Below are 13,162 nucleotides of genomic sequence, written 5' to 3'. Positions count from 1 at the left end.
ATAAATGTGCTATTGTATTGTAATGAAAAAAGTACACTGCATTGTATCATAAAGTCACTTAATGATCATTTGTGATGGTCATTTATGGCTTGATGGAATGGCGTTGGAGGTCGAATGTGAAAGGGAATTGCTGTTTGGAAAGAGAGGCGCATTACATGAGGACTGTAATTAAAGAAATAAACTGTGCTGTAAAATAAAGTTTTATTTACCTTTTTGATGGTCGTTGATGGCTTATGGAAGGAGAGTCACCTTCCAAAAGGACTTATTTAAAACAGATTCTTATCTTACAGACAGTGTATTGTCGGTGTTCCATAAGGACTGTTGGTAACTTAACCTCTGGTGCTGTTCGGCCGTGTGCTTGCGCCGAAGGTCACTGGTGGGTGTGTATTATGAAAATAGTGCTTATCATAAGGCTAAATTTTCATAAATTTGACGTTTGTAAGACGAAAAGTTTGTAAGATAAGGTGTTTAAAGTTAAGTTGAGGTCTCACTGTACTGACTGTATCATGATACGGGAAGTATCATCATGCCAAGTGTATCATGCTACGAGGCACGTTGCGATATAAGGTGTATTATGCTTGTATTGTGATCCGAGCAATACTATAATACTTGGTCCAAGATGTATCATGATGCCGACTTTATGAAAACTGAATTGTATTATGATTCTGATTTTCTTATGAGACCATAAATACCACGATGCCAGATGTATCATTGTATCTTGTTCATCACCCTGCTAGCTGTATTGTATATTCCCGGTATTGTGGTGATACTAGTTACACGTGATATGACTTGTATCGTGATACCAGCCATAGCGTTCTGGCGAACTGTATTGTGGTACTCACTGTATTGCGATACACTGGCTACATCATGATGGAAGCATTTGAGCAACACTGATATTATCATGAGTATACAGTTGTATCATCCAAGCACAGTGGTGACATCAGCTGTGTCGTGGTACTCTTAAATCCAGTAACTTTACTGGAATCACACTCGCATACAGAGGCTCCACGCCGTCACCACCACCATCAAAGCACCTCAGGGGACCTATTCAGCAGCAGTGGCAGCACTATTGTTACTATAATTATGACCAAATCACAGCTGTAACAGGACAGATGTCATGCTATACATAGGTAGTGCCCACGCGCACGCACACACACACACACACACACACACACACACACACACACCACTTCTCATGCATCAGTGTGTCTTTAGTAGAGGAGAGGGGAGAGAGAGAGAGAGAGAGAGAGAGAGAGAGAGAGAGAGAGAGAGAGAGAGAGAGAGAGAGAGAGAGAGAGAGAGAGAGAGAGAGAGAGAGAGAGAGAGAGAGAGAGAGAGAGAGAGAGAGAGAGAGAGAGAGAGAGAGAGAGAGAGAGAGAGAGAGAGAGAGAGAGAGCGAGGCAGAGAATTAGTATTCCAAGCACAGGGCGGGAAGCTGAGAGCGAGCATCCAGCAAGGAAGGAGGAGGAGAAGGGGAAGGAGGTGGTTGGTTCGGAATATTAGAGCGAACAGAAGGGCTGCCATCATTTGCTCCATTTCTCTCCGGCCTCGTCAACTCATCCTGGCGCGTGAGTGCGTGGAAGAAAAAGAAAGAAAGAGGTGGGAGGAAAGATAAACACTGGGACTGCTTGCTTTTTTCCCCTGTCCCTGTCCATCCCCTCCAATTGTGTTTTTACCTGATGCAACGGGAGCAAGCGACGAGATTCGTGCACGTTCCACGGTAGGAACGCCCGCATGCAAACATCCAGTGACGTGCGCGCGCACATCAATGTTTTATTTGTAGCACGCACAGCATTCATTGTATCTTCTTTTTTTGTGCACGCACTATAGATGCTCTAAATGTGTATTATAATTTTTCTTTCTGGGCCATTTGCAACAGTAGACGTTCTAGGATGACGCGCGCACACACCAGGTTGACGTGCGTGGCTGACAACGGTCTTCTCTCTGTCGCTCGCAGATCTCGTGAGGCCACGCCCCTTTACCTTGACCACCAAATGTGATTCAGGCTAATAGCTGTGCGTGCGTGTGCGCGTGCAAAAATTAAAAAATAACAAAACACAGCAACCGGTGTGTATGGTATAGTGTAGAATCTAAACATTTAAATAGAAATACATGCCAGTTCACAATCAGTTATGTTGCAACTATCATTACCTACATGTGGTCAATTTCCGGCCTGTCAAGGCAGAAAGACTTGGTCCGGGCCTTTAAACGAGAGGTGACATGAAAGTCGTGACCTCTACCTTCCAAGTGTGAAATCGGCCCTTTTGTGAACCGCAAAATGACAGGAGGAAGGCGTCACAGACAGAAGCAATCGAAAGCAGAAACATCCCATTAGGGAGAACCGATGCATTAGCCCGCCGCATCAGAGATAAATGAACCAACTGCCGCTCGTTAAATTTGCCAGAGTCCTAAAACAAAAAAAACTATTGAAGTAGTTGGCGCTTCGTCAACAAAGAACCGTCACGTGGTGTAGCTTTGTAAACAACAAGCTATATTTTTGTACACAAAGAGGCCGTAAAGGTGGTTGTATTGATTCATAACATTCCTTGCCGGAACAAGAACATGTTTTATTCAGTGTGCATGCCACTGCTGATTTGTTTGGTTCTAATAATGGCATCTTGCTTGACTCACAATAAACAAATCATTGCACTCTGTTGAAAATGTTGTGCTCTGGGTCGCGAGTTTGATTCCATCTTCCTTTCTGGAGTTTGCATATTCGTGACTATGTGGGTTTTCTCTGGATGCTCCTGTTTCCTCCCACATTGCAAAACATGCATAGCAGGCTGATCAAACATCTAAATCAGGGGTCGGGAACCTATGGCTCGCGAGCCATATATGGCTGTTTTAATGATTGCATATTATTTGGGTTTTTTTGTTCTTTTGACTTCAAGACGGCGCTGCGAGGGTGGCTGCCTTTCCAGCAGCTCATGTATTTTGTTTTTCTACTTTCATTCCTTTTATCACTTTGCTGCTGTGAAATGTAAATTTCTCCACTTCGAGACTAATAAAGGCAAATCCAATCCAATCCAATCCGATCTGGCTCGCCGATTAAACTACACATTCTCGCTTTTTCGCTGTTCTTGTCCAGTTTGGACGGCAGTTGGCGGGAAGCGCAATTTTGATTGGATGATACTGACCTATGGCTAATGCTAAGCTAATGAGCCGTGTGCAGCATAGCTAGCAGCAACTTGCCTATGGACCCGTCAAGTGGCTGGATTTGTTTACCAATCATGAGGAACAGAAAACTATTCATATTAATGGTGAGTATTATCACAAAGTTATTTTAAAAAATACATTCTGACATTTTGTTGAAAACAGGTGCATGCGTGTTTGCATGTGTGTGCACGCGTGTGTGTGTGTTTGTGTGTGTGTGCTTTGTGCACATGTGTGCACACGCGCACACACACACAACTCACTGAAAAACATTTCTAAATGTTTTACTTTTACTTTCTCTGTCAAAAAGGTTCCTGACCCCTGCTCTAAATTGATGGTTGTTTGTCTCTGTGTGCTCTGCGATTGGTTGGTGACCAGTTCAGGGTGTCCCCCTGCGATAGGGTTCAGTTTACATTTTTTGTGGCTTGGGTTATCTTTTGTCAGTATCTCTCAGTGAGGGAAATAATTATTGACAAATCGTTTTGTAGGGTAGCGATAGTCTTCATTTTGGAAAAAAAATCCCGTAATGTCTGAGTTTTCAAGGTGCATGTCTTCCCTCCTGTCAACTGTACTCATAATCCACATCTTCATAATTCCAGTCAAATGTATAAAAAGCGATGCACAACCTTGGCCCGGTTAAATATTCTGCTTCTAGTGGAATTCGATGATTGTATTAACTGGAAATGTCAAAGCAAGACAATTCCACCCTTCTTGCCTTCCCTCTCCTCGACGCACTTTTCGAAAATAGCCAAGGTGTTGTTACTCACACCAGATTAAAATATTTGACATGCCCACCGCTTTGGATATAAATCCTTTGTAAACCTTCAGCGTGGTTTGGGATTTGTTGTTAGTCTTTCCCGGAATCTCTGAGCAAAGATGGAACCCATCATGTTCATCTTCCTTCTCACCCTTTTCTAAGTCCACCAAAGGACTTGATCCCGATTCCATTATCCCGCCACATTGATAATAATCCCTCATAAACCGTTTGTTGTTTCTCTTATCACAATCTCAAAGCATGGGAATTGCATCTTTAATCCAGTCATTGCCAAATGCTGTCTGGTGATAAAGCGAAAATCCGGATTCCACCAATTGTGGAAATAATCTGTCATATATCTTCCAATAGCAAGAGATCTATCTATCTATCTATCTATCTATCTATCTATCTATCTATCTATCTATCTATCTATCTATCTATCTATCTATCTATCTATCTATCTATCTATCTATCTATCTATCTATCTATCTATCTATCTATCTATCTATCTATCTATCTATCTATCTATCTATCTATCTATCTATCTATCTATCTATCTATCTATCTATCTATCTATCTATCTATCTCGCTCTGTCTCTGTCTGTCTCTGTCTCTGTCTGTCCGTACATCCGCCCACCGATCTATCCATTTATCCATCCATCCAAACCCACCCACCCACCTATCTATCTATCTATCTATCTATCTATCTATCTATCTATCTATCTATCTATCTATCTATCTATCTATCTATCTATCTATCTATCTATCTATCTATCTATCTATCTATCTATCTATCTATCTATCTATCTATCTATCTATCTATCTATCTATCTATCTATCTCTGTCTATCTATCTATCTCTGTCTGTCTGTCTGTCTGCCTGCCAGCCTGCCTGCCTGCCTGTCTGTCTGTCTGTCTGTCTGTCTGTCCGCCCGCCCGCCGGGCAGGGTAAAGTCGTAAAAAAAGTGGAGGATAGAGCTTGTTAATGATTAATTGAAGGTCGTTAGTTGAAGTTTTATCTTGGCCGCCCTCCTTTCAACTCGTTCCCTTTTAATCTATTGTCTCCCACGATTTTCCTTTGGTGTGCCATAATGAGAAGCCAACCTTGTCCGATGGCACGGTTGCAACTGGGCGGCCCGCTGAGAATATCGATCCCAAGCGGCGGGCGAGACTGTCAAGCGTCTGCGGGAGGTTTTGTATTGCAGTGTGTACACAAAAGGCTCCTTTATCCTGTAGTCATGGAAATGTTCCGCATCCGCGACCTGGGCATACTGTGGCCGACCGAGTTGGTTAGCCTTTTTATCCGTAACTGGACCCTGAGGAACCATTTCACTTTTTCCAGTCAATCGGTTAAAAAAAATGAATTTGGAGAAATCAAACCGACAAAACATAAATTAAATAATTGGCCCCTGACTATTCTGTATTTATTGGGCAAATGCTTATTCCAAAATTTGGCAAGATAAAATTACCATCATATAAAATAATAAATATACCGAATAAAGTCACTTTATTTTTTTTTAACCATGGGTGTCGAAATAATTTTTGCCACGGGCCAGATTGTCGTTACGGTTTCCTCCCAGGGGCCATTATGAATTTAAAGAATCCGTTTGAATTTTTCATCCCCTCCACATATTACATACAGAACACACAACAAATTAATGAATACATAGATTATAATTTTGAAGTAAAAAATAATGACTGTTATTTTGGTTTACATGAGACAATTTGAAATTTTGGTTCGGGCTTTAGCTAGCATCATGGCACTTGACATGCTTGATTTGCTTTTGCGGGCCGAATAAAATGATGTGGCGGGCCAGATTTAGCCCCAGGGCCTTGACTTTGACACCTGTATGATTTTAGGATAGATTGGAGGAGAAGAGGGCAACTTGTAGTGCCCCAAAGTCAGTGTTAGCAGGACATGAGTGGATGTAAACAATGTCTTTGACTGCCCGCACCCTCCACCCCCCAGCACCTCCCTTCCAGGCTCGCAGTCTTTTCACTCCCAGACAGCCATTGCTCATAGTGAGACATGCTTGTTAAAAAGCCACTCAGAGAGATTTACTAGGATCAGGATCCATGTTAGCAATATTGGATCTTTTCGTTCTGCCACCCTACACCAAATTTTGGATTCCATAGCGCGCCGTCACGGCCCAATGAATAGACTAAAGTGCTTTTTTCCTTATATGGACAGATGTGTCAATCTGCGACCATTCAAAGCCGACGGGACCTGGCCTCATTCTTGCCCGGTGAGGCTGACTGGCTTGATTGACCGATTCATTGATTCACGCATTGACGAACACTCTGGCCGCCAGCTGCCACTCAAAAGACAAACGTCTCCGCGAACGACGGCCAGGCACCGATGGATCGATAGTCCTGCTTCGCTCCGATGCGCTCGGAAAAGTAGTTCCTCAAGATGGCCTCCTGCTGTGCTTTTGTCAGCTATTTCTTTGCCCCCACTGACACATGAAGCTCATGTTTCAAATCAGAATCAGAATCAGAATCATCTTTATTGCCAAGTATGTAGAACACACAAGGAATTTGTTTCCGGTAGAACACGCTGCACTAGTATGCAAATGGTGGAAATGAGCATTTTGTGTACCAGGCCAAACGGCGCAGCTGAACCAAAGTGTACCACTCGAAGGAATTAAGGACTTGTGACAGTTCACGCTAGTGATACTGACAGAAATGTGCTAAAATGTGGGACATTGGGATGTTCGTTTTTAGAAATTAAAAATGAGTGCACAGCATTTTTGCTTTTTACTATAAAATGCTTTGTGACATCGGAATCAGAAATGAGCATTATTTATATTGTCAAATTATATTACTGTATTACTGTAATACACTATAGTGTGTGGGTCTGCCTAATCATAAGTCCTGGGAGTGTGATTCACTTCAGGTTTTTTTCTCCAAAGGGCAGGCGTGCAAGAAAAGTTGAAAAACAAAATTTCACTAGCATGCGACTTGCCATGTTTGGATCTTTTCATCTTGGTTTGAGACTCTGATTGTTTTCTTTGGTTGGTGTGCTTTCAGGTGATGTCAGGCCACTTGGTGATTTCTTCCAGGAAGTCCGTGCTGATTGGCTGATTGCTTTCAGCCACAGGAAAATAAAGCCAGCTGCTTTAGCAACGTGACAACATGCAAAAGGTTTTACGCACACACATGCAAACACACACACACACAAACACACGCACACACACACACACAAACACACACACACAAACTGCCCACGATATGTTGGCCTTGGTTATTGCTTCAATTTATTTGACATGAGCCATAGTTAAAATCCAAAATACATCCCAGTCCAATTTTCACATAGAACTCCTTGACTCATTCACTGCCGTTCACAAATTTATTCAGGAATTGAAATTATGACATAGAGCGCCATTCCCAAATTTGTTTTTTTTTTTCTTGCTTGGGTGCCGATAAACCGCTGGCCAGACTTCTGGCAATGCTTTTCCCTTTCACAAGTTGGCAGCATTTTCCTTTTTTCCATGTTAACACTTTGTTCCACCTACAGCTGTTGTTAAAACGCTGTATAAACCAACAGGTATTGCATTGTAATTTGGACAGCCGCTCTCATTTCAAGCTCATATAACTCCAGACATATGTAATTTAGGAATTGACTTTCTGATGAAAGAACAGAGTCTAAGGTTTCCTACGATGCATTGAATGTTTATGGAGTCCGAAAACTCAATATTCTGCGGGTCGTGGAATTCGAGTGGTCGAAGTGACAATGACAAAAACACATTTTTGCACACGTTGGGCAGTGAATGAGTTAATACACGTCCAAAGATGACATTTCCAACATGATAACCTAAGTTGTTGATTTTGTATCCCCTCCTTCCTCCCCAGACGAAGTGAGTCAGTGGGGTCAGTCACTCCTTCATGGGCCCATCATTCCCGTCTGCGTGATCCGGCCCCGACGTTACCGGGCTGAGCTTGATCTTGGGTGGCGGGTCGAGGCGCTGCACTGTGACTGGCCGAGTGCGGGCGAGAGGGCGATGCAGATTGGAGGATGTCGGGTGACTGGGATGAAGACCTGTGCAAGAAGGCGCTGATGTTGGTCGAAGAGCTGTGCTTCAATTCACCTCGTGGACACAGCCAGAGCGAACTGTGCCAGGAGTTTAGCTACCTGCTTAGGGGACGCAACAGACAGCTCGACGCAGGTAAGGATTCTCGAACCAACTGTACCATGTTGAATCAGGATTTACTATTGATATCAATGAGAAGGCCTGATATGTTTGGCTCATCATGTTGGTCATAGTTTAGGACTGTAAAAGAATATGGTGGCACCCTGGTAGCCGACTGGTTAACGCAGACATGTCCAAAGTCTGACCCGTGGTCAATTTTCATCCGGCCCAAAGCCTCCGTCATAAAATCAAGAATGTCCGGTCTGCTTGTAGAATAAATACATTGGTTTGTCGCGCTGATACCTGTGTGTGCTAAGTGCTAAAATCTGGTCCTCGAGGGCCGCCGTCCTACATGTTTTCTAAGTCTCCCTATTGCATCGCACCTGATTCAAGGGAACAGGCTTATGTCAGACTTCCACAGAGCTTGCTGATGATCTGATCATTAGAATCGGGAGTGTCCATTGAGCCTGTTCCCTTGAATCAGGTGCATTGCAACAGGGAGACTTGGAAAACATGTCGGACGGCGGGCCTCGAGGATCGGATTTTGACACCCCGGATCTAGAGGCTCAATTAGGAACAACAAATTAGAATAGGAGTCATTGACTGAATGATACTCCCAATTTTCGAAAATGGCGACAATCAACAAAATACAATACAATACATATTGATTTACTGTATACATAGCACTTTGACAACAGCTGAAGCTATAACAAAGCGCTTAACAAGAACAAATATCATATACAAGAAATAAAGCAGTCACAAAGATGGCAGAAAGCACCACGGAGTAAAATTAAGATCAAGTTTGAACACAGCAAGCATTGTGAATAGTAAAAGGAGCTGAAATAGCAGGAACGTCGCCGCAAACGCTGGTATGTTCTCTGCCATCTTGAACTCTTTTATCAACATGAGATCAAAGTGTAATTGTAGGCATCAACGGAATTTACAGTGCTGTCATAAATTGTATTTTCGAAAATTCAGTCAATGACTCATTTTTTAATTTGCTGTTCCTAATTGAGCCTTTAGATGACAGCACTTAGCACACGCGACATGCGCGCCAGATGTTATCGATTTTATAACAGAGGCTGCGGGGTGAATGAAAATTGACCACGGCCACATTTGGCCCCCAGCCTGGGCTTTGGTCATGTTAATCCTTACAGTGACAACGGTTACTACAGTGGACATGAAGGGGTTAAAGTAAGCTGATATGTGCGGTGGCTTCTTTGTTGCCGATGATCTACGCTGAGTGCAAATATGCGGATCCATGAAATATTCACGGCCGCATCTCGTTTGTTTTATGAGCCCTCGAAGAGTCTCATGACGAAAGGTCTTTGATTGTTAGCGGTGATGGACTCCGCGGCGAAACCTCTTATGCAGATTGCCGGAGCATGCCGCCATGTAGATTGGTCACCGCCTCAGGAGATTTACCAGGGGAATGTCAGGTCGCAGCCTAAGGCGATTGTGTTGGAAGTCTGCGAGGCCCTCAACGGAGGCCGGAAGAGAGCGGCCGGGTGAAAAACGGCTTTGTCAGCGGAGTGGCGAGATTTGGCGCACGCACGCCCCCCTGAGTGGTGGTGAGAGGAAGTGATTGACAGCATGTGTCAAGGCCCGTCGCAACAAAGACAAACCTTCTTCACTTTGCTTTGGTCTGAAAACAAGACTTTTTTTATCTTTGGTCAGTGTTTCGGGGTTGTTTGTCTTTTTGTTCTGGTTATTTTTTTTGTTTTGATTTTCATTGCTTTTATTAGTCTGCTTTTTATTTTTATGGGCAGCTTTTTATAAGCAACTGTGGTTGTTTTTATCCAAGTGCTCTGTAGGAAAACTTGAATTGAGCCGTTGCTCGTTTTTCTTCAATTTTGCCTTTTATTTTGTTTTTGGTGGTTGTTTTGGTCATTATGTCGTAGTGTGGGTAAACAGGATTCAGTCGGTTTCGAGCAAGCAACTGTTTATTGAATACAGTGAGACCTCAACTTACGAACTTAATTGGTTCCCAGACAGAGTGTGTAAGGCGAAAAGTGTGTATCTCAAAAAAAAAAATCCCATAGGAAACCAATAAAATGGGAATACTCCGTTCCCGGGTTTCCATAAAATATACTTTTCAACTAAATAAGCCTTAAAACTACACACAACATACCTTATTCTATGTATAATAAATGTGCTACTGTATTGTAATGAAAGAAATACACTGCATTGTATCATAAAGTCACTTTATTAACATTTATGGCTTGATGGAATGGCGTTGGAGGTCAAAGGTCAAAGAAAATTGCTGTTTGGAAAGAGGCGCATTAGATGAGGCCTGTAATTAAAGAAATAAACTGTGCCGTAAAATAAAGTTTTATTGACCTTTTTGATGGTCGTTGATGGCTTATGGAAGGAGAGTCACCTTCCATAAGGACTGTTGGTGCTGTTCGGTCGTGTGCTTCCGCCGAAAATCACTCCGCCAGCCGTGGTGGGCGTGTATTATGAAAATAGTGCTTATATAAGGTTTAATTTTCATAAATTTGACGTTTGTAAGACAAAACGTTTGTAAGATAAGGTGTTTGTAAGTTGAGGTCTCACTGTACCTTGCGCAAGCATGTCGTGGTCTAACATCCGGTCAGATGATTTCAGTGTAAAAGCATCACAGCTATTACCACAATTGTCTTAACGTCCTTCATTTGCATACGTGTTAAGTCTCACGATTTGGTCGGGAGAGTCCCGATTTTGACCACAATACAATACTCACTTTATAAAAGAAATATTGACACAATACGGACAGTTCATTTGTAAGGTGAAACAAAAGAAGCTGTAAAAAACAACATACATTTTTATATTAATCAAATGTATAAATAAACAACAAGAGTGTTTTTCTGTTTTATTTACTTCTAATTTACACTTTTGTAACACTAACATTATTTTAACACGTACCACAGAGTTGAGAGTACGAAAATCTCACGATTTATGATTTCTGAAACTACATGTATGCATTTTCTACTAATTTATTGTTTGCGGGGCTTGCCTTTGTTTTTGTTTTTGGTAGATGTAATATTCATGTTGTTTTAGTCTTTCAATGATTTCTTTGAATATGATGGTTTAGCTCGGTCATCTGGGAAGGGTTTAGAGTGTGAGCCGCTTCTCCTCCACATGGAGAGGAGCCAGATGAGGTGGCTCGGGCATCTGATTAGGATGCCTCGTGGACGCCTCTCTCGTGAGGTGTTCCGGGCATGTCTAACTGGCAGAAGAACCCGAGGACGCCACCAGAACAGGCTGGAGAGACTATGTCACCCAGCTGGCCTGGGAACGCCTCGGGATCCGCCAAGTAGAGATGGAAGAAGTGGCTTGACAAATGTATTACCTTGTTTTGGTGCGTTCTCATTTTAAGGGGTGTTTCTTTTCTTTTTTGTCTTTGATGATGAATTAGTTTTTTTTGTTTTGCTTTTGATAATTCTTCTTATCTTTGTTTTGGCTGAATTTTGTCATTGGTTATCACTTTTCCTTTTTGTCTTTGAGATTTTTGCCTATGATCGATTTTGAGGATTGGTTTTGCCCCTTTTTTACCTTCATTTTGTCTGAATCGTTGTTTTTGCCTTTTTTGTTTTTGTGTTTGTCTTTTGTCCCTTCCCCATCAACCCTTGAACCTTACTCATAGCCCTCGCCAGCTTTGGTCTTAAATCACCACCAGCTTGCTTTCTCCCACCTGTCCTTCACACTTACTCATTTTCATCAACTTTCTTGGGACAAATGAAAAGCAGGAATGGACGCGCTGGCCCAAAAACCATCTCCCTCCATCTATTATTGTCCCCAGAGGCAGTCGGAAAATATTGTTTCGCCCGCTCGTGGGGCTGACTGAGGCGAAATATGAAAAGGCCTTCCCGAATCTCCTCCCACCCCCGCATCCTCGCAATCATATCGCTGAGGAACAAATGGCGATTAATGACATACACAGACTGATGAATAATTCACAGGAGGCAGGCAGGCAAAGGGCATCATGGGAAAACTGCCAGCAAGCAGCCGGCGTTTTACAGACGCTTTTCACAATTCCGTCGCAGAGTGATTGAACGGTTTTGGCCCATGAAAAGATGACCTTGTGAAAGAAAGACTGTTATTTATTTGATAACTTGAGTTCAAATGGAAACCTCACTGTCAAAATTGCATTCCTTGGGGATTGTGGCAAAGTGTCAAAGTTAGCTTGTCAACTACTGTATTTTCCGGTGTGTAAGGTGCGCCCAAAAGCCCCCAAAATTTTCTTCCAAAGATGACCCTGCGCCTTATATGCCGGTGCGCAATATGTGAAGTCATATTGAGCCACAACAGGTCTTGCAACTACTGTCAGCAGCCACCGACTCTAAAAGAAGTAGTGTGTAACCGCTGCCTCCTCTGTAGTGGCTTATAATGTGGTGTTCCTTATATTGGGAAACTTTTGTATATTATACAGTAAAGTCTCGTTATATCGATATCGGATATATCGATAGTCCCGGTTATATCGATACTATTTCTATGCACGCACGGAGAAAATTACATGCAAACAGGGTCGGATATATCGATAGTCCCGGTTATATCGATATTTTTTCGGACTCCCTTGAATATCGATATAACGAGACTTTACTGTATTTGCAAAACGTTTTACATTCATTGAAGGTTCGCCTTTTAGTCCGGTGCGCCTTATATATGGAAACAGTTTGAAAATACACCATTCATTGGGTGTGCGCCTTATACTTCGGTGTGCCTTATAAATGGTATTTTATTGAAAATAATAATAATAATAATAATAATAATAATAATAATAATAATAATAATAACACCAGAAAACACTGAAGGTATTTTTTTATGTCTGTCATGAGATATTTTGTAAATTGGGAGTTTTTGCAGTTAGTTTGTTCATCTGTGTGCGAATGCAAGTCCGATCAGTGTGGTTTGGCTAACGCATGTTCGGCGTTGCATTTGCAGAGATCTCCGTGAGCCTACTGTCGGTGATCGTGACGTTCTGCGGCATCGTTCTGCTCTCCGTGTCGCTCTTCGTGTCATGGAAGCTGTGTTGGCTGCCGTGGCGGGACAAGGAGGGTGGCGGCCTAAGCCTGACCTCGGGTCTGCTGCCCGGAAGCGCCGGAGTGGGCGGCATGCCGGGGTCCTCCTTTCTGCCGCCGCTGCTG

General features: G+C 42.7%; 1 protein-coding gene across 5 annotated transcripts in view; it reads left to right on the top strand.

The window, feature by feature from the left end:
• Positions 1-1,436: 1,436 nt before the first annotated feature.
• Positions 1,437-13,162, top strand: part of syt3 (synaptotagmin III) — a 31,852-nt gene continuing 20,126 nt past the window's right edge. For 3 of the 5 annotated variants that reach the window (XR_016118090.1, XM_089018969.1, XM_089018970.1), the window contains exons 1-4: positions 1,437-1,720; positions 6,937-7,050; positions 7,759-8,072; positions 12,960-13,162. The exon at positions 12,960-13,162 is cut by the window's right edge and continues 187 nt beyond it. Coding sequence is in view for 4 of the 5 variants with exons in the window: in XM_089018969.1 (XP_088875095.1) it covers positions 7,922-8,072; positions 12,960-13,162 (354 nt within the window). In the remaining variant the exon portion in view is untranslated. The remainder of the gene's footprint in view (positions 1,721-6,936; positions 7,051-7,758; positions 8,073-12,959) is intronic. The other 2 variants (XM_089018968.1, XM_089018972.1) reach the window with 2 other exon arrangements.

This window comes from Hippocampus bargibanti, linkage group LG17 (genome assembly GCF_051943395.1).
Source record: "Hippocampus bargibanti isolate YZ-2025 linkage group LG17, ASM5194339v1, whole genome shotgun sequence".
Taxonomy (NCBI): domain Eukaryota; kingdom Metazoa; phylum Chordata; class Actinopteri; order Syngnathiformes; family Syngnathidae; genus Hippocampus; species Hippocampus bargibanti.
This window is presented reverse-complemented; position numbering and strand designations above follow the sequence as displayed.